Here is a 22,075-nt window from a genome sequence, read left to right on the forward strand (position 1 = left end):
CGTACTCAAGGAAGACGTAGGGACACAGAACACCAATGAGCTGGCCAGATGTATGGAGAACCGAGATGACTGGAAACAACGATGGAGGGCTCGTCTGAGGACGACCTAGATAAGAGATAAGATGATGTTAGCTAGGGACCATATGTCGGGCTTGATGTTATCTATCAGAGCCTGGTTGCAGATCTCCAGTATGATGTTGTCGAGATTGCAGTTTTTAGGGACCTCTGGGGGGATACCATCCGGCCCAGCACTTTTTCCTTGCTTCAGGGTGGACTTCACTGTGGCAAACTCTGTGCCATCGTCAATTTCAAGATTTGTGAGGACTGCAGGTATCTCTTCCTCAGCTCTGTCCACTGTTGGGTGGGTGCCCAGGAGATCCCGGAAGTGGGTGAACCAGGTGGTCACTCTCTCTTCTGGGCTGCAGCCTGCCAGCTGTCCCTCTCTCGCCCTCTTGTGCCCACTCATCTCGTTTATGACCTTCCATGACTCCTTGTGTCTTTGTTCGCCATGTTCTGCTTCCACTCTCTTCACTTTCTCCAACATCTCCTCCCCTTTGATCCTGTCATAGGTGCTGAACAGCTGTTGTTTGGCACTGATTATTAGGAAGTTGTGAGCAGGCACATGGTGGATCGCTGTTCTTAGGTCATCGTAGAACCTTTCCACTTCCTCAATCGGTGCTACATTGGTAGGAGAGCACACACTCATGGCCGCTGTTACTGGGTTTCCCTCGAAAATTGGCTCTAAGGATCCTGTTGGTGTGTGGATGCACCCTGCGGAGGGCCTTTTGTGCTCGGGAGCTCACCATGAGTCCCACGCCACCTTGCTGCCTGGGCATTATTACGCCATGCGGATGAGGTGATGAACGTGCACCCCCCCACTCTGCGATAGTTAATTGGCTGATCCGTGTGCACTCTCCTATGCTCCTGGACTGCCAGGATCTCCACTCCCCTTTCCTCGGCACAGTGTGCCAGCTCTTCCAACCTCGCCTCTTCCCTCACTGTGTTTGCATTGTAGGTTGCCATAATACATGGCCTCCTACAGCGCAAGAGTGCATTGGACAGTGGACTGTGGTCAGACTGAACCCTCCCTCCCCGGAGGAGAGGGTTTGGGGTCCAGTCATCATAGTGCCCTCCCGAGGGAGGACCAGCACCACCGTCCGCTGCGTGGCTCCTGCCGTCCTGCGGACTCCCGCCGCTGGAAGTATAGGATTATTGGTGTCTTGTGTCTCCATGGAAGCTATACATTGCGGATTAATAACATATATCCTAATATGTTGATTATTTGTATTTATTATGTTCTGACAATGAAATTGGCTACTGATCAGAGGAGAGAGAGAGGGTCAAGTCCAGCTCTATAGGGCTAGGGTATGAGCTCCATAGCAACAAGGAAGGATAACAAGTGTCACTGTTGGATATCATGACACATGTCATGAGCGATAACACACACACACACACATGCACGCACGCACGCACACGCACGCACGCACACACACACACACACACACACACACACACACACACACACACGTCAATTTATTTTTTGCAGTAGGCCTACATCTATGTCGTGAATTATTTGTTATTTTATTCTATTCTATTGTAGCCTAGGCCTATATGTTTTAGTGCCAACAACACATAGGCCTAAAAGCCAGATAATCATGTCTATATAATTATCGAGTTCAAGTTCGTCTTTTATGTGGGTGTCTTTAGGAACCCCAGGCGGATCGACGAACAAATTAATCAAGCCATGGAACAATGATGATCAGGCTAATTATGTTATCAATGTTAAATTTATAATGCGATGTATGTAGAGCTAGAAATCAGTCCTCTTCGGCAAGACGGCAAGCGACGCCGGCTATCCCCCCCCCCCCAACATGCGCAGTCTCTCTCTCTCTCACACACACACACACACACACACACACACAGACCGCGACCAGCAGTCACATGGTGGTAGGTGACCACCACCACCACCATCATCATCATCATCATCCTCAGGCTCAGACTCAGATCATCACATCTCAGTCAGTCAGTCGTGCGCTTTGGGGAGGGTAGACGACGAGAACGCGCATCGATTGCTCGCCGTGCACTTTTAAAAAGGCTTTTGTCTTCCACTTTCACCATGCACAGTTCTTTTTGGGGGCGGTTCACCACTTAGAAACATCACCACTTAACCGTTATTTTTTCCCGTTTCTTTTTTCTTCATTTCTTTTCGCCAATAGGAACAACTACTGTACAACTGCTGAAGAAGCCGATGGTAAAGCGACACCCCGTCGGGAAGTTATTTTTAGTTGCCAGACTGAGTCGCACGAATCACGATGACAGGCGATGCCAGTGCGCGCTGCGGTGACAAGGTGACGGGGGTCTACTAGTGGCATTTATTTTGCACACATAGACGGAGAGAGACACAGAGACAGAGAGACAGAGCGCCAGCTCTTTGGTCCAAAGTGGCGACACAATGAAGTCGAGGCGAGATAAACTGAAGATCCCCTCTCTCACTCTGGAGTAAGTTTTGTTTGATTACTCTGTAGTCTGTAGGAATGTAAACGGTGTGAACTATGACTGTCTGTCAGGTCAGCAGCACAGCACTGCAGTAGTAAGAAAAAGGTAGACCCCTTCTAAATGTATTTTATTTATAGGCTACAGTAAGTGTGCACTGTAGAACCTAATCTGTTAGCCGAGGTAAAAGTCAGGAATTCAGCCCATATAGTAGCCTAGAACTCCAAAAGTATTGGTACCAAAATGTAGGCTACAAAGTCCTACTCATCATTATGCAGAATGTCCCATTTCACAAGTTGAAAATTGTATAAAAAATCTTTTGAAAATAGCAGATCTACAAGCTCACTTCTCAATGCTTTGTGAGCTTGAAGATCTGCTATTTTCAAATGGCCAAAAATGTATGCTTGTGGAAGTGGTTAATGTTTTGTAATACTAATCTAAATCTACAAAGTAAGTATATTAGTAACTAAACCTTTCAAGTAATTGTAGTGGAGTAAAAAGTACAATATTTGCCTCTGAGATGTAGTGGAGTAGAAGCAAAAGTAGGCTACTGGAAATTAATTGGAAATACTCCAGTAAAGTAAAAATACATAAAAAAAGGCCTACAGTTATTGAGTAAATGTACTTAATTACTTTACACCACTGCAGACAAGTTAGATAAGTTATAACAGCATGATGTCCATGAGTTTTGGAAATCCATTTTCTTTCAACAATATGAAGCAGATTTATTATTTGACAATGTGATATATGATGCACCAGATCCTGAGGATACAGACACAATCTGCGTCATCAAGTTTTCCTCTATCTGAGCTGTCATTTTGCATGATTGCTTAATAATAATCCCTGCATGATTAAGTTTATTAAGTGTACAGATTGAACCAAGTGGACCTATATGCTATAAGGATCCATCAGGTACCAACTCTCGGTTACAAATGGTCAAATGGATTATTTTACTGGGTACTGCAATGGCAGGTGTCTGACAGAATGTTGGACTTTGTGGCTGTATGGAGTTACAGGTGGCAACCTATGGATTTTATGCCACTAACTAAATGTATGGAAACTATTTTACTGAATCTAGTGTTGTAATATCGCCTTTTTAAATGTTTGTGTACATTAAATTGCCACAGAAACTGTCAAAATTCAGCCTATGTAACACACAAATAGTAGTCCTATAGTGATGAATTGAAGAGGAAAACGAACAGAGGTGCATTGAACCTGAGATACATTTTAAGGTGATTTACTTTGCATTTGAATGTGTCATTACCATGAACCCTATAGCATCACTACTCTGGCCAGTCATAATAGGTGGAGAAAAAAAGATTTGGTATACAGGGGAAGAAAGGAAGGGCCGGGGTCTTGTATGCCCCTGCATGGGGGCCTATAATGGTTAGACACTAATCTCATTTTATCACAGTATTCTCTACAATCCCATGTGTTTAATACCCTTCTCTTTGTCTAAAACCACTCTAAATTCTCACTCCGGAATCTCTGCAGAAAACACACTATGTTCTTGTTTTTCTTTTTTTCTTTTTTGTATTTTGACATTTCTTTTGTTTCCTTATTCTAAATCCATTCTCTTTTAGATGACATGTGGGTATCAGATGTAACGTGGTAGTTGATGATGCATTTCAAGGAGGCTCATCCTCTAATCAGATTTTGAAATTAAATGTACGTCCTCCTACACAACTCTAGACTCAGGTCTACTGCACAGCTTCTGGAATGATTGGTTTATCATGTTGTTGTTGTTGTTGTTGTTGTTGTTGTTGTTGTTGTTGTTCCGCCCTTCCTATAGCTGCATCAAAGGGATTTACAGTTCAGAATCCACCCCCTCTCCTCTCAGAGTGAACGTATCCTTGGGGGTGGTGGGGTACACTGTCAAATCCTGAGTGCACATTGAACTCAGAGAGTCCACACATGCATTTTGTAGAATCTCTGACCACTAGAGCTGTCACGATTATGACATTTTACATGATTAAGATTAATTGTCACTCAAATAATTGCGATTAACAATTTAATTGTGCTTTTGTCGTTGACAATTACATTTCTGTTTGGCTTTTAGGCTTTGAAGTTGCACATGGCAGATATGACACCTAACCTAAATATACAAAGAAATTACTGACATATTTGACAACTTACTACTTAAAAAATAACATTGATAGTGGAAATAGCCGATCTACAAGCTCACAACGCGACGCGTTGTGAGCTTGTAGATCTGCTATTTCCACTACTTTTTGAAAGTGTTTGTAACTATATTAACATTTCTTAACATGGAAACGATTATGACAATTATGCAAAAAAATCACGATTTCTTCAAATAATTGCAATTAGACGATTATGTAATAATTGTGACAGCCCTATGTGGAATCAAACCTCAATTGAACCAAATTGAATTTGGTTGCATTTTGTTTTTGTAGAAGGTCCACTTTGCATGTGTTCCATTCGTGGACTCTCTTGAGTTAAATGCATACACTCAGGATTTGACTGTGTGGGAGATCCCTCTTCACAGCCCGCTGCTGTTATCCAATCCGCTCCATCCCACATGATGGAGCTTTGGCTGATCGTGGTGGTGAGTCATTTCATTTTCATATGGAGTCTTTCAGCTGGTGCTCTTTTAATCCCACGAGGCGGGTGTGGGATTCAGTGTCTGCCTGAAGCCGAAGCGTGTTGTTTTGGGGGGAGAGAGAGAGAGAGAGATATTGATTGCTGGTGGTGGGATCAAACCTGTGACATTCTTATCACAGAATGTTCTCTCTCTAATGTTTTCTGATGCTGATCTTGATCTGCGAGCTATAAGCACAAAGAGGACATGAGAGATTCTCCCAGAGAGAGAGAGAGAGAGAGAGAGAGAGAGAGAGAGAGAGAGAGAGAAACAAAATCTCCTTTTATTTGATGGTCTGAGGTTGGCAGGTATGGTTGAGTGAGAGAGGGAGCCAATAGGTCTTCATCACACACAATCACACAGCACAGAAAATAATAATATTAAGCCTTTATTCATAATGATTACAGATCACACCTTGAGGAAGAAAGATGTGTGGTTGAAACAGTTGCTGTTGTACTCTATGCCCTAATAATAAAAGGGTTTTTACTCAACATACGCACTGCTTATTATAGATCAGGCTGTTTTTCTTTCTTTTCCCCCCGTCCATAATGACATCCCAAAATCGGGATGCCAGGGTTAACCACATGAACCCTAGCGTCCCTGGTGAGCATTTCTGCAAAGATATTTAGCGTACTGTGAAAACAGTAGGGGGTCGAGACGTCGAGTATAGAGCCCTGGGGGACTCCAGTCTACTAAGCATACAGCGTTTAAGTGGCTAGAGAGATCTGACAAAGAACATGGCATCAAACACGCAGCAAAGATCGTCAGGATCGGGACTCAAACCTGCAACACTGCAAGGGCTGGATTACCAGCCTACTAGGTGCCTGGACCACTACCTTGTGGCCCCAGCCAAAAAGAGAGATTCTACATTGTGCAGGTTTAGGCATAGTTTAGTTTTGAGAGGCTAAGGTTAGGATCAGGGTTATGTCTAGGGTTTTTGGCTATACGTAAAATTGAGGATTGTCCGCATCTATAGTCCCGTTCACATGCAACGTTTTGGGGATTCAAAATGTTGTCACTGTACTCACACTTCTGTGCAGTGTACAGTGACAAGGTTTTCCTCTGGCGACCGGGCATGTGAGTTATAGCTACACGTGACAGGATCATCACAGTCCTGCATACAGGGGCTGCATCTCCCCTGGCTGTACTGTATTACTATGACAACAGCTTCATTAGTGCTTCGCTACGGCTACAGCCCCTGACTATGTGTCTGCAGTAAGTACCCCCTGACTGCAGCACACAGAGACAATAGAAGCACTGTGGGAGAATTATCATCTCTGTTCTACTTGTACAATAGTCATCATTTTCAAACTTTATCATGTCAAGGACCCCTTCAGAACATATGTTGTGTCCAGGGGACCCTCCATACAAGTTCTGTGTTGCGCTGGGCGTCCCCCCAGTGCAACACGGTCGACTTGGAAAAACAAGGAAGTGGAATCCATTTTCTGATACTGAATCGTCTATTTCTCGCTTCAAATATTGTTTTTAACATTCCTGAGAGCAATGTTTAGTTGTAAATGACACTGTGTGTTTATTTACATGGCTCTCATGTTGGATACGGCACAAAATTCACACAGTGCACTGCAGCCAGAGTGCAGCAGGTGCTCTGAGCCTTTGATTAGGCATCGGTCTGTTAGTGTGGGGCAGTCTGTTATCAAGAAATAACAGAATCAAGCATTCAACCAAGCCGTGTAATAATGTTGTATATTAAATGTTATGCAGTGCCTTAGGGGCTGAACTCCCCTAAGGGTCTTATCCTAGAATCGCCCCTGGGATGTCAGGAAATCAATATACAGCATAAGCGCCCAGTCAGCATCTTGTTATACGCAACAGGAGCTGAGCAGGCGTGTTTGTGATGTTAGGACGATAATGCACATGGAGCAAATCTCTGGGAGTTCACTACTGTTGTAACATTTTAAATTATAGGCAGACTCAGAGTAAGTGATATTTCTCCTTAAAATAAGTGTTAATAGCACTCTATATTCTGATAGCGATCCCTGCCATTGAGTGTTTGTTCAGTAACAGGGGTCTCCCCATCCCCCAGCTCTTTAGTGACCAGAAAATGCATTTTCAGGTTGGGATACAAACATAATACAACCTTTCATATTTTAGGGATTGTGTAAAAAAGATGGTAATAGCCTATCAAACACTAGGTACATTTTTTTTAATCTAAAGCTATGGAGAGCTCTACATATCTAAATATCATTGCGACCGTAGGTCGCAGTTTACTGTCAGAACCGGCACAGCTTGTCCGTATACGGACAAGCTGATGTGTCAGAACCTGACACATCACTGTGACATCACAGGTGACCTCGTTGTAAAGGTGACTAATCATCAATAAAAGCGATTAAAAAGTACAATACCAATTGGTATTAGTAAAGGGGAAAGATAATGGACCAAAGTTACGTTTCCGAGATTTTTGTGGGAAGTTTTATTTTGGCTAGACGATCTACAAGCTCACAATGCGTCACATCGCAATGCATTGTGAGCTTGTAGATCTGCTATTTTCAAAAGATTTGTATATATTTTGAACTTGTGAAATGGGGACATTCTGCACAATGAGTAGGTTACTTTATTTTTGGTACTTTTAGTATTTTGATACTTTTTGTACTTTTACTCAATTACATTTTTAATCCAGTATTGACACTTTTACTTATGTAAACATGCAAGTACTCGGAGTACTTCACGAAACACTTCCTGCTGTACGACCTCCGGACTTGGCTCAGAATCCACTGAAAGTGTTAAATAGCGGGCCGGGACACAGAGTCTCCTCTTATGTAAAACCAGTCGTGTCAGTGTAAACACAGGTGTCTGTTGCAGATGATGCAGAGAAACATGGTCCGTAACACCTGTAATAAGAGAGCCCCCCACCCCCAGTAACCTTGCAGTGATTTTTTTTAAAGGGCACTGAAATTCACCCCACCGCGCGAGGGCCAGCATTGCAGACCTGCACTTGCCTAAGTTCAAAACTAATATTGATAAATGTTGCATTTAGATAGAGCAGTAAACGGGAATATGTTACCCCATACCATAAAGAGCATTGCAGTCTTTTTAAGAGAGAGAAAAGAAAAACAGTAGAATGTCTTGTATCAATGCCTGTTCTTTGTTGTTTATTACCAAGGACCACAAAGGAACTTTATCGTGTTTTCTATCCTTGACGTTTTCTTTCTGAGAAAGCCACGTGTTTTTCTTTTACACATAAACAACGTCTAATCACCATCAAATCAAATCGTAAAAGGGATAGTTCATCCCAAAAATCCCCCCATGAAGCCTTGAATTCATCGAGATTGTTTTGTTTTTGTCGCATTCATAAGCCAATAATTTGATGACCGGCGGACTCACTCAATGGACTCTTTGAGTCTCCTACTGGACTGGTACTCCTACCAGTCAAATGATTGCCTTAGGTAACTAAATGTCCATGAATTCAAGCCTCCGTGGGGTGAGTAATCGATAGACCAAATGTCATTTTGGGGGTGAACTATCCATTTAATGTCAGCCAGCCCGTGGAAAGGAGGAGTAGAGCAGCGGCGTAACAGCCGCTGACTGGCGGTCAGATGACTTGCGTTTTGTTTATGCTGACTCGGCACACTGATCTCTCTGTACATGTCTTCCCTTACAGTCTGTCCCCCACCTGCCAGAGTCCCACCCTGCTGAGCCCATGCAGCTCCTGCAGTCCCTGCAGCCCCTTACAGACGCTGCACCCCTGGAGGTAAGAGACCCCCGCACTCACCCCTGACATCCATTCCAGAGACAGCTGTTCAATGTTAGAATGTGTCTCCACATCATCTACTATATGAACTACTTGAGCGAATCTCTACGTGTTGAGAACCACTGTTTTTCTTGATTTATATTGTATAGTGGAGATGGACAGGAAACGAGGAGAGAGAGATCGGGAGAGACAGCAAATATTGCCAGGATCGGGACTCGAACCCGCGATGTGCTGTCAGGCTACATTATTAGAGTGGCCGGACCGCTAGGTCAGAACCGCCGTTTTACGGTGTAGGCTGGTCATCAGTTCTAGGTTCACTGTTATTCAAAATGTAATTAAAGACCAGAGGAAATGCTTTTTTGCGACCATATCGTGACGTATTTCCTAGTGAAACAGAGCGTTTCAGCCAATCACAGCAATGATGGCGGTGGGGGCAGTGGGGGGTAACCAATCGACTTCAAACGCCCAGAGGATCTAAGGGAGTGTGGTGCCCAGGGTGAAGTTGGTCAGATTGTTGGTTAGTCAGAATCTCTGATCCGACCAATATGCTGTACCCATATATATCCATACATTGAGATCCGGTTGTCCTTAAAGGTCCTAAAACTGTTTGTCATCGCAATCACAGAACCAAACTTCAGGTTTTCTAAACTGTCTCTCAGTTGAAGTTGAAAGTGTTTAGATGAGTTATTGATTTCAGCCTTTGTGGCAGCAAACATCACATTACTCACAGTCACATTGCAGAAACAATGAAGATCAATGACTTTGCTCATAATATGTGATATGAAGGGATTCTCAGTCTACACCATGATGTTGGCACTGGTGTGCCGTGGGCCTACAAAGAGATGTCAAGATAATGATGTCAAAAGCTTCTTGAAAGTTCATTCCACAAAGAAAAATTGTTCCTTCATTAATTTCACTTTATAATGCATCAATGTTCTAATTTTTAGGACAAGCTTCCCAAACTTGTCAGGCAGTGACCCCCAAATAATCTTATTAGAACTGGGGACCCCCCACCCTGACAAACACTTGGAATTGTAGGCACTACATTTAGTTGAACTAGGTTCCACAGATAAATATTTGAAAATAGCTGAACTACAAGCTCACAACGGCTCGCTCGCTCGACACCCAGTATGAGAACCATTGGTGTAGGAGTGCCCTCTTCACAGCTTGGTTCTGTGATCCAATCCTCTCCATCCCACACAGAGCTTTGGCTGATCGTCGTGACTCCTGAGTAATTTCCATATTGGGTCTTTCCTGTAACCCTCTCATGGACCACTAGGGGTCCCCGGACCCCATTTTAAGAACCGCCGGCATACACACTTTGATCCACATGTCGATGACGGGCCACTCCCACGTTTGAAGACATGAGTTGGCCTTGGTTGAATTCAGGAATGGCATCATGAAATACATTCCTTTTTCAATTACCGTATATATATCACATATTAAACTCCAATTCATTGTTTCATATCATCGGGTGGAAACCTTGTATGTAACATTTATCAGGAAATATAAAAAATAAACCGTGTTCCCAAAGGATGTAAATGTTTAAAACCCACAGAAAGATTTAACCACTTTAAAAAAAACAAAAAAACAAAAACAAAAAAAAAACACCAAAAACAGCAGATCTGTTGCAATGTCAGCTTGTAGATCAGCTATTTTTGCAGATTTTGTGTGTTATTGCTGTATGACAAAGTAGGACATTAATTTACAGAGAAAAAACTAAAACATAAAAAGTTGAAATATGGAGATACACGGTCTCCACCAGACAGCAGCGGTACTGTATGTAAAACTGTGCAAAGGGCAAAACACTTGGCAATCGGGAACACGTGGAAAACAAAATCTCCCACGTGTTTTTCTGCCTTTTTTTTTTAAAGGTTTTCATGCTCCCAGTGGCAAAACGTATCACTTCTTATTTGTCTCTCTCAGTCTATGTGGGTTGCTTGGCAACGGGCCTGGGTGATGTGGAGGAAGGCGTTACAGCAAACACAGGCAGCAGCATCCAGCATAGTGTCACTGTCGGAACGGAAACCATTACTTTTCAGCAAACAGGAAACAAATAACCCAATGAATCCAGTTATTTATCTAGTCATTATTTACTCACACATGGTAGCCGAGGCAGAACAACGCAGCTGTAGAGGATTTGTAGCCACGTCTACAATCAAGCTTCTTAAAGTCAAATGAAATCAAAAATATTTTTTTCACACTTTTAGAGCATATCTGTAGTGATAATATGGCCATACCTAACACTTTGTGACCGTCAAATCACATTCTCCCAAGTGCTCTGTACCTCCTTTCTGGAAGTGGAGTGAGTGGAAAACTTGGTTTCATTTCGGCTTTAAGGGGATGGGAGTGTGAGGAAAGGCCTCCTAACAAGCTGTCAAATTACTGCCAGAGGCTGCCGGACGAAGCAGCATCAAGAGAGATTTGACCATCAAGGGGTAAAAGCAGAGGGGGGGGGGGCACATCTGGGACGCCAGGTGTCGCCGTTGAGCCCTGTGGATGTGTCGTGTCATGGGCCTATCAACTACATACCGATGAAGGAGGGTGCCCACCTGAAGACCCATGAAGCGTTTACCCCTGCCCCACTCAATACTAAGTGTTGATTAATCTATTGTACTATCAAGTCCTATGAGCAGTAACAAGCCTAAAGGCCCTATCAGAGTACAGTCTGCGGTGATAAGTCATCACCGCGGTGTAGTTTTCTAGGCTAGCTATCACCTAGTCTTTGTAATACATTTTTAGGTGATAGCTAGAAAACTACACCGCACGGTGATGACTTATCACCACAGACTGTACTCTGATAGGGCCTTAAGGCCGCCTATATACCGATTTCTGTCCAGGGCAAACGTCTAATTTCTCATGTGGGTCTCAAGCTAAAAGGTTTGGGAACCACTGCAGTAGAGAAGCTACACTGCTTCTTTGTGGAGAAATGTAAAACTGCCTCTGCCTGGTGACAAAAAGTCTAACATTTCCCCCGGGCCAAGGGGGGAGCCCCCTTTAGGCTAGTGGTTAAGAGGTTTGGCTTTAGTGCCCCTTCCCGCACAGGAACGACCACTCGGAGAGAGCATCATGACAGGAAGGAACTATTAGGGTCACTGACCTCACAAAACATATTAGGCTACTTAAATTCCCAATTCATAGTCTTCTTGTGGAGAATGTGGAAGTAAACAACAACTTGTAATCATAGAGTTATAAGCTTGTAATGCTGCATTCCAAGTTCCTGTATATTTTTCTTCTGGCTCCCACATTTATCCATTTATATCCTATTAAGTGAAGCTTTTGGTCATGCGTCACTAGACATATCAGCCTAATATAAAAAGTTAAACGGAAATCAGTTCCCAGTGGATTCCTCGCAACTAGCGTCAGTGTAACCACACTTGCAATTTCCCATAATTGCAATTTTTTTTCTCCTATTGTTAGCCCTACTTGTTTTATTGCAAATGTCTTAGTGTTTTGTGTTGTTGGCTTGTTGCCAGTTGCCACCACGCAGCAAGTGGAATGTACCATTCTCTGCAGTAGCTTGTGGCTAACACCCCCCCGCTCAGAAAGATGCGTGGTGCGATCCAAGCACGTCACAACGACCAGCGTCCATCCATCCGCGTTCAAAGTGTGCTTGTGTTTACACTCGCCGACGCGCACACACAGAGACAATCATCTAAATGGACTACATAGTTACACACAACCGATTCGTTTTTTAATCGCGATTAAACGTGGTCTTCATAGCTAGATGTGTGGTGGTCCTTTTAGCATCATGCAATCAGATTGAGCGAGTTGGGATTATTTTGAGCGAGAACACACACACACACACACACACACACACACACACACACACACAGCTGCAGCTGCAGTGTGCTGCATATAATATGCATCACAAAGGGACTTAAATTGTGTGAGGAGAAACCATGGGGGATCTATCAATGTTTGTGGAGTTTCGGGGGTTCCAGCCTGTGGATTGTGTGACCATAAACCTAGTCTGAAGGGCCAGTAGATCAGAAGGACCACCAATCCTCCAGAATGTCTGACCCGAGCCAGTGGTCCGCCGGCGGACACCCGAGCCACCAACAACACAAGAGTCGTTTTGTTACTGGAGCGTTGCTCAAGAGATCCAAAAGGTAACACGTTAAAATCCTTTAAATGCTAGTTAGTTCACATCCAGTAAACGACAACCTACACGGCCTATTTTAACCTGGTAGATACTAAATATCTTCTCCACTCAACATTTTGCTGACTGTAACTTACTTGATTCTCCCCCAAAATTGCTACAAGCTCCCGACGCGTTGTGTGCCTTGTGTCTGTTTTTTGGTGAACGTCGTTACAAATGCTGGGAACGATCGAGGTTAGTAGTCGTAGTAGGCTACCATCGAATAGGGATGCTAGGGCAGCGGTTCTCAAAATGTAATGTCAAGGACCCCCAAATTGACACTTAGTAGCCCGCGGACCCCCATTTGAAAGGATACACCAGAGAAGAGAAGATTTTACGCTCTATAGCAGTTATTCTCAACTATTATTAATCTCAAGGACCCCCAGTTTGACAGGCTACAGACCCCCATTTAATGGCATTTCTATCTCTGGGGCCCCGATTTATATAGTAGGCTAATCAGTGTTAATTTAACTGAGTGATTTTTACAGCTCTATAGGTGTGATTCTCATTTCTCAAGCATTTTATTAATTTCAAGGACCCCCAGTTTGACATGCATTAGGCTATACGGACTCCCATTAATGGCATTTCTATCTCTGGGACCCCAATTATAGTAATCAATGTTAATTTAACTTTGATAGTGTACAAATGGAACCAAATAGACATTTGGTTATTTGTACACTGTCTGAGAGTTACATACCCATAAAGGGTCCATTTGGTTGTTCCAAACTATCATTTAGCTGGGGACCTCCTGGAACTCCCTCAAGGACTCCTGGGGGTCCCCCGACCCCACTTTGAGAACCAATGTGCTGGGGTGTAAGTGGTTATAACCGTTCAGTTCGAGTAGGCTTTCTAATGTTTTTCATAGACTTTATCATTTACAAATGAATACCCAACATAGCGTCATGTTTTATCTTTGTCATAAATGAATGACTATACTATACTCCTCATTCATCATCATTCACTGTCTGCCACGTGTTTACAAACACATAGCCTACAAACCTTGTCTTATTCTGTTTTTCAAGGCGCTCCTTTTGTTTCCTGCAGTCTGATGGTTGCTGTGTTAGTTTATTCCCCACATTCACAGTGTTATTGATAATAACAATATGTAAACTAGCCCTCTGTAACATCCCCATGCCTCAAGCTTCTTCCTGTCCTCGCTGTGTTCATGTGATGTGATCTCATGTCATCATCACGCTCTAGCAATCTTCACATCTCCAGGCTGTAATTATATCTTCAGTTTGATCTTTGAGCTAAGCACGCGTTGCATTTGGGACAGCTCATTAGATTGAATATCAATGCATCTGTGTTTGCATAATTGCATAATATGTACAGTATATGCATCCATTTATTTTGACCTGTTATTTTGTGGGAGGTGTAATAGAGGCCTGTTAACTGTAAACTGAGTATTATGTAATGTAAAATATAATCAAATACATAATAACTACAATAAGTACAATACAAACAATTTTAACATGCTAGATAAGTAAAATGGCAAAGAACAACATCTGTTGTAGTCATCTTGCTGTGTCACAGGGTTGGTGGTGTAACCTTACTAGTTTGCTTACTACTAGGCTTACTAAGGATAAAGACAGGTGCAAGAGGCCAGCAATATGATAAAACAACTGTGTTGTCCATAAACAACAGAGAGAGAAGGCTCGCACACTCTCTTTGGATGCAATAATATAGATTATTTTCATTACAAAAGTGCAAAAAGTGACACAGTGAAAAAAGGTGATCCAAAGTGTGGACGTTTCAGTTCTCAGTGTTGATGGTCCGAGAGAAACTTCCACTCTGTCACTTTTTGCACTTTTATAATTAAAATACTCTTATTATATTAGCTTGTGTAATAATAACAACTGTGTAATATTAATATTATTACACAGCTTCGTTGTCTAACAGCCCAAATCTCAGCTGCCAAAACAACAAAATACTTTTCTTTTGCTGTGCCTCATCATATTGATATTATATTTCAATTGACCGTTTGCATTTTCAGAGCATGTTTATTGTAATCAATCAATCTATTGTGTTCCGCCTTGGATCAATGGAATGTGGTATATTTTACGTTCTTAATTTTTGGTATCACTACTTAATTTTATACTGAGGGCCGGCCTGATGAATCAAGCTTCTCCACTTGATATAATGTAGCCCTACTTCTGCATACACATAAACAGACACACATGTGCAGACAGACAGACAGACAGACAGACAGACAGACAGACAGACAGACAGACGCACACGCACACACACACACACACACACACACACACACACACACACACACACACACACACAAGGTAGTTGTTTGTCATGTGTTTGATCACTATGTGTAATTTGTTTACTGTAGATGTTAGATGCAACCATCTACAAACTCACAACACCTCTTAACTTCACAATATTTATCTGTGGAACCAACCGAGTCAAACTAAATGTAATGCCTCAACTCAGTCCAAGTGCTTGTCAGGGTGCAGGTCGGGTCCCCAGTTAAAATATGAATATTTTGGGGGGTTGCGACCTGAAAAGGCTGAGAACCACTGGTGTAGTTGAGTCGACCTTTTTTTTCCCAACGTGTCTGAGCTGAACTGGAGTTAGTGAGCGCTCCGCTGTGTGCACTTGGACCACTCAGAGGTGCCGAAAGTCAGGGGGAAGATTTACAATTCTGTTTCGGGATATAACATTAGGAAGGGGTGTGTATGACGTCTAGATAGGTATGCTGCAGTGCATGGCAGGTAGCAGGGTTTAATAATACAGAAGCTCTGACGGAGGTGAAGTGCCATTCCATGTGTGCCATTAACCCTGGCTGGTGTCGCAGTAAAAAGTGCTGAGGCATGCATTATTGAGCGCAGTCGGTGTGTCCTGCCCTCTCAGGAATAGAGCATTATTGTGTTAACACGAGAGCCAGACTGGGCTCTTATTGATACACAGGCTCAAGCCTTTCATCACATCGTCTTCCACTTCCAGGTGGGATTGTAGGTGGCCGCTGCCCGCCTCCTCACTGGTGCAAATAAGAGTGACCACATTACCCCTGTTTTGGCCTCTCTCCATTGGCTCCCAGTCCGCTTCAGAATAGATTTAAAGGTTTTAATGTTTGCTTTTAAAGTGAGAAATGGGCTTACCCTGCCCTTCCTCACCGATCTTGTTAATGACTAGACTACACCCCATCCAGACCTCTTAGGTCAGCAGACCAGCTGCTATTGACTGAGCTCAAAACCAACAAAAGGACCGAGGTGATCGAGCCTTTGCTGCGGCTGCCCCGAGGCTCTGGAATAGCCTGCCATTTCACATTAGAGCCTCCCAGTCCATAGTAAAACACTATTGAAGACATATTTCTGACTATTAGTTATTTCATTATTTTTTCTGCTTATTTCTCATCCTCATTTTTTTAACCTGTCTTTTTTCAATTGTATGTATAATTTGTTTCACTTGTTGTGTCTTGTGTTGTATAGCACTTTAGTTGACCTCAGTCATTTCAAATGTGCTCTATGAATACAATTTGAGTCGGTTTGAGTAGAGTAACCCCAAAACTCCATTGAGTTCAATGGAGGAGTGGTGCCTTGTTTTATTCAGTTCCTCAAGCTGTATAGAAATGTAGACCGGACGTACAAGCATCCTTTTTCTGATTGGACTATCTAAAATCCCCAAAACAGTGTCTGTCTGTGTCCGTCTTGTGTTTACGCCCGTAGCCAATCACGGGCCACGGGCCGTGTGTAACTGTAGCCAATCAGAGAGGGGCAAAGGGTGACATCATAATATCAAGGCATATATACGGCTGCATATGGGTATTTATCCAGTTTAGAGATTGGACGGGCGAGGAGATGGGTAAGGAGAGATTTGAGGATTGGTCAAGCTTCAAGTGACATCACAATATATAATATAAATGCAACCACCACACTTGCAATTTCTCAGAATTGCACCTTTCTAACTGCTCCTATTTTTGGCTTTGTCTGTCTGTCAAGGTTCTGTCCAGACTGTGATTGGTCAATTGGTGTCTGTTTATATGGCCATGGTCAGGTCACATTGGCCAAGCTTCGTACGCTTAATGAAATTAACTCATAAATGGCACCGCTCACTTCACACTGGGTGTGATCTTTACTGTGTTGTTGAACAGAAAACAAAGAGTTTGACTGTGCATGAGATGTAACGATAAAACTCTTGAATGAATATGTTGTACTTGTAATTATATGTTTTTAACTCTCTTGAGCAGAAATGATGAAGGATGCAAAGTGCCTTTTGTATGTTGTGATATTGTATGTTGTTGTATGTCATCAAGAGGCTGGCATTTTGTTGACTTCTCTTCCCATTTTGTGTCCTAGCTGTCGGAGCAGCAACAGGAAGTGTCTTGGCGTGGTGTCCCCGTCGCCATCTCTGTCCCGGCCACTGTCACCCCTCTCTGTCCACACTGGTACGTACATTTACAATGTCATCTTAGGCATTTAGCAGACGCTCTTTATCCAGAGCACCTTACAATAAGCAAGGTAAACACATACATCAAATGCAGAGAGACAGGGTAGTGCCTCAGGATGACGGGTAAACCAAAAGGATTGTCTTTTAAACAATCTGCTGTACTGTCAAAACAATAATCTGTACATTGAAACTTTAGGATACCAGGTAAATGATGAACCTAGCATCTGTCTAAATAACATGTTGAACTAAATTACATTTTAACATTGTGGGTCAAGAAAAAAACACCAAAACAACTAATAGAGCAACAGTGCCATGCTTCATGTATATCATTTTCTTTACCTGAGCGTGCGGCGGAGCATCCACAGAATGCATGCATCGGCATTCATGTAAAGCCCAATTTACTGTATATTGCATTGTACGATAGTGTTGCTTGCTGACCAGATCAGCTCTTGTCAGCTTGCAACGGCATTGTGCGATGGAGTATGAACGAAACCTTAACATATGAGAGAGAACTGGTGTAGTGTGCCTGCAGTACCGCGCACCAGATGAGCATGTCCAACGCTGCCTGAAACCTGTGTTCCTTTGGATCCAATGCAGTTAAAAGCTCTTGTGTTCATAATTTTGTATCGGTTAAATATCATGAAGATCACAATGCATTGCGACACATTGTGAGCTTGTAGATAGGCTATTGTCACTACTTTTGTGCGACAAAAAATCATTCATGAAAAAATATATAATATAAAAAGATGAATTATGGAGATACTAGGTTTCTGCCTGACCACTATGATCTGTGTTTTGGGTGTAAACAGCCATGTGTACAGTATGTGTGTGTATGCACACACATGCATATTATGACTTCATGTTGTCCAACAGCTGCAGTCTATGAATAGAGAAGCACTCATACCAAAGACGTTTAGACCCACTCTCTCTTTGGAGCTCAATCAGGCTCAAGGATGAACTGATTACCCGACACAATTGAGATTTAATTTGCACTCGAGGCCATGTAATTATTTGGTACTACTGAGCCGATTGCATGTGAAGGAACGGAAGTCTTCTGCATACGTACGCATGCGCACACACACACATACTGATAGCGTCGCCCAGAGCGTCAGAGCCTTGTGTTGTTGTGTGAGTCACTGTTATGATTGAAGAACTAAGATAATATATGACGGTGTGGTGAGGCGACTGTTAATCTGGAGGGGGTTTCTCAACAAGCAGTAGAGGGCTCTGCACAGACGTCATCACCTCATCCTTATTGCAAAATGTTCACCTGCAAATGCTACAGTGTAATTGACGCGTCTATATTTCTACTTGAGTTCATTATTGCTGTTATGATTATGAATAGTAATGGCGGCGATCCAATTGCAAAAAAGAAAAGAAAAGAAGAACAGGTGTAGCCTGCTTCCAGACCATAGACCCCGCCCACTCTCAGAGTGGACTGTTTCTCTGGTCTGGAGCTGAGTACATGAATCGGCAGTTATCAGCCAAAATTCTCGGCTGATCCAATGAGCGCGGGGGGTGGGGGTGGGTCTAACGAATATCCAATCGGCGTCGCAGCCCGTTTTTTCAAGCGACGTCATCATCAGAGCGTCATCATTAGAAGACGAGGTGCTCACGTGGGTGCTCACGAGGAGACCTGTAGTGATTGTTTTAAATCAAAGCACCTCCCACCCCCTCCCTTCCAGAAATCGCCCACAATAGGGCACAGTTTCAGACTACTGCGTGAGCTGAGTCTGAGATCAGGCTAGAACAGGTGGACATTATCTTGAGCCCTGTAACAAGTTACAATGAATAGCAAAAGTAGCTGATCTGCAATTTACAATTAGGCATTTAGCAGACACTCTTAATCCAGAGCGATTTACAATAAGCAAGGACGGGAGAGTGTTTTTTGCAGGTCTTTCAGTCTGAGTGTATCAAAAAAGCACCTCGGTTAAGGTGGAGACAACCTTGTTGGTCCGACCAGGTTAACATTCACCAGGTTAGCATTCACCAGTGTCGGCAGGTTAGCATTTCACCAGGTTAGCATTCACCAGCGTCAGCAGGTTAGCATTTCACCAGGTTAGCATTCACCAGCGTCAGCAGGTTAGCATTCACCAGCGTTAGTCTTACTGAGGTTAGGGTTAACGTTAGGTTTAGATGTATCTCCATCCCCCCGACTCTCGGCACCTCCGCGCAGCCAATCACAACCCACAAGCCTTAACCCAGGTGCTTTTTTGATACACTCAGACTTAAAGACTTGCAAAAAACACTCTCTCAAGAAAGGACAGCACAAGGTAATACATCAAATACATAGAAATAGTAATCTAAAAACGTAGGTAGACCAATAATCAGTCGTCAGTCCAACAGTAGAATAACCAAAGAATAAAATAAAATCAATAATCTGTACATCGAAGCTACAATATACGCTCCATAGGATACCAGGTCAACACTGACCTGGCATCAGTCTATATAACAGGCTATCCACAAGCGTCGCATCACAACACGTAACACTGAAACTGCAGGGTTTCATAGGTTATGTTAAAGGATGAGATGGGAGAATGTCAAGCCTTTAGTAGTCGGTGTGATATTTATTTCATTAACTAAGGGGAGGGTGTTGCTGAGGAAAGATGTTCAGATCCTTAATCAACAACACCATTCTCTCTAATCAACATCTCCCCCATCCCAATCATTTGCCTTTTTATGTTGTTTTTCTGTGTCTTTGTATTTGTGTCTTTTTAACAGTTGCCATTTTGCCCAGGTCTCATTTCAAAAAGAGATATTTGATAATTATTTTAAAGGAATTTAAAATTCTTCAACAAAAAATGTAAAAAATGCGGACGCGTTTTTGAACAATTATAAATTGCGATATTATCAAACATATCAGTGTAGATTTACCAGGAAGTGGATGTATTTAATTCAGTCAGACCATAAGCAGGGATAAAACATATCCCTACCGTCCATACAAATGAATGAATGGCATTCATGGACCCCCCCCCCCCCCCCACACACACACACACACACACACACACACAAACAAACACACACACACATTGAACACTGAGTAATGGTACTAATAAGCCTGTGACTCTTTTCAGCTACTGGCAGCCCCCTGGACAGCCCTCGGAACGTGTCTACGAGCGCCTGTCTCAACTTCCCCTTTGCCCGGAGGTATGTCCAGTCCACACAACACTGTGAATCCTTTGTCCCTCACAGTCACAGCCTTACGGCCTGTTTTCAATTTCAACTTTAAGTTTGAGGCTTCCACGGACCCAAATAGGAGAATTCGATGGAAGCACCTATTTTGGGAATGATTTGCAATTTACAATGTAGGCGTTTAGCCTATTGTAAGCACGAGACCGGAATAAGCAAGGTAAGTATGAACGTTAGTCATTTAACAAGGTAAATAATCACATAAATAGAATGCAGAAAGAAGAAGAAGAAAGAACAGTGCTAAACAACAGGATATGTAAATAATATCCTGTACAATTGAACCCACTCCACACTCTGTCCTCTAGTTTAACCCAGAAATAGTTTTGAACCAAATGGTAATTTGCTTTTGGAGGAGCCGAGACCGGAGAGCGAGTGGGCTATCCAAGCCGCTTGGAGCATCAAACAGAGTGTAGACTTCACCCTGTTGTTGTCCTCTTGCTGGAAGTATTGACTGCCTATCTGTTCTGTTATTGGATGGCCGTATCTCGGGCCATGGGATGGAAACCCATGACTAAACTCTCTGGGAGATGGGGTCTAAAAAACAGCATTGCCTTGTTGCGGACTTCAAAGGGATGTTTCAGATCCGATGAAACGTTGTTCTGCTTGCTCACATCCTAAAATGTTAACATGACATGCCTGTGACGGTTTGAGAGTGAAAATGATTTGATTGAACTACAGAGATATTGAAGTGCATTTATTGCGAGTTAAGTATGTAAACCGCCACATCCTGTCAGTAGGTCTGTCCGCTGTCGGTCTGTCTGCATGCTGACATCACTGATACTACACAGTGTCATCACCATGGTAACAGCCGCATGCTGAAACAATGTCCAAATTTGTAGATGAGCATGGTGACATCTACCATGGTATCAGCGCTTGCTGAAACAATGCCTAAATTTGGAGACGAGCATGCTGACATCACTGATACTAAATAGTGTCGCCACCATGTTAACAGCCGCAGCTGAAACGATGCCCAAATTTGGAGATTGCACAACTGGAAGTCAATGGTGACGGGCACCGGTCTGGTATATTAATAAAGGATAAAATAAAATAAAAGTCCATATATGGTTATTCCCAGATGATGCCCTGTTAGGGGAACCACACTAACATAATCCATATGGCCAAGACAGATGGTGCAACCGGTCGCTTTTCACCCTTAGGTGTCTTACAGTATATCATTCTGAATAACAGTGATCTAAACTACTGAAGCAACAATTTGTTGATTTTTATTTATACAATCATATTGTGTGAGAATGCATGTCAAACAGCTCATATAGGCCTATGAGAACAATACAGATACAATACAGCATCTAATATACAACATGACATGCAGGAGTACTTAGTTAGTGAGCAGGAGTGAGGGAAAGGAATGTGGTTGTCACCGTAGTGGGCTCTACCTCTCTCTACCTCTAGTCAGTTAAATAGACGGTAAATGGATGAGACAAAAAGCCAAAAGCTTGTTTCCATTGTGGTCCCCTAAACATTTATCACTCAAAAATACTGGACAAAACAATAGTGCAAAAGACTGATACAAAATAAAAATGACA

General features: G+C 42.8%; 1 protein-coding gene across 1 annotated transcript in view; it reads left to right on the forward strand.

Annotated features, from left to right (window-relative positions):
• Positions 1–2,451: 2,451 nt before the first annotated feature.
• The window catches only part of LOC308291594 (microtubule-associated serine/threonine-protein kinase 3-like), a gene marked incomplete at its 5' end in the record, with an annotated part of 50,052 nt that continues 30,428 nt past the window's right edge, over positions 2,452–22,075 (forward strand). Inside the window, 4 exons of the mRNA XM_080733648.1 lie at positions 2,452–2,498; positions 8,711–8,800; positions 17,252–17,340; positions 20,417–20,489. Of these exons, the coding sequence (XP_080589774.1) occupies positions 2,452–2,498; positions 8,711–8,800; positions 17,252–17,340; positions 20,417–20,489 (299 nt within the window). The remainder of the gene's footprint in view (positions 2,499–8,710; positions 8,801–17,251; positions 17,341–20,416; positions 20,490–22,075) is intronic.

The sequence above is a fragment of the Nannobrachium achirus genome (genome assembly GCF_963921795.1).
Source record: "Nannobrachium achirus genome assembly, chromosome: 1".
NCBI classification, from domain to species: domain Eukaryota; kingdom Metazoa; phylum Chordata; class Actinopteri; order Myctophiformes; family Myctophidae; genus Nannobrachium; species Nannobrachium achirus.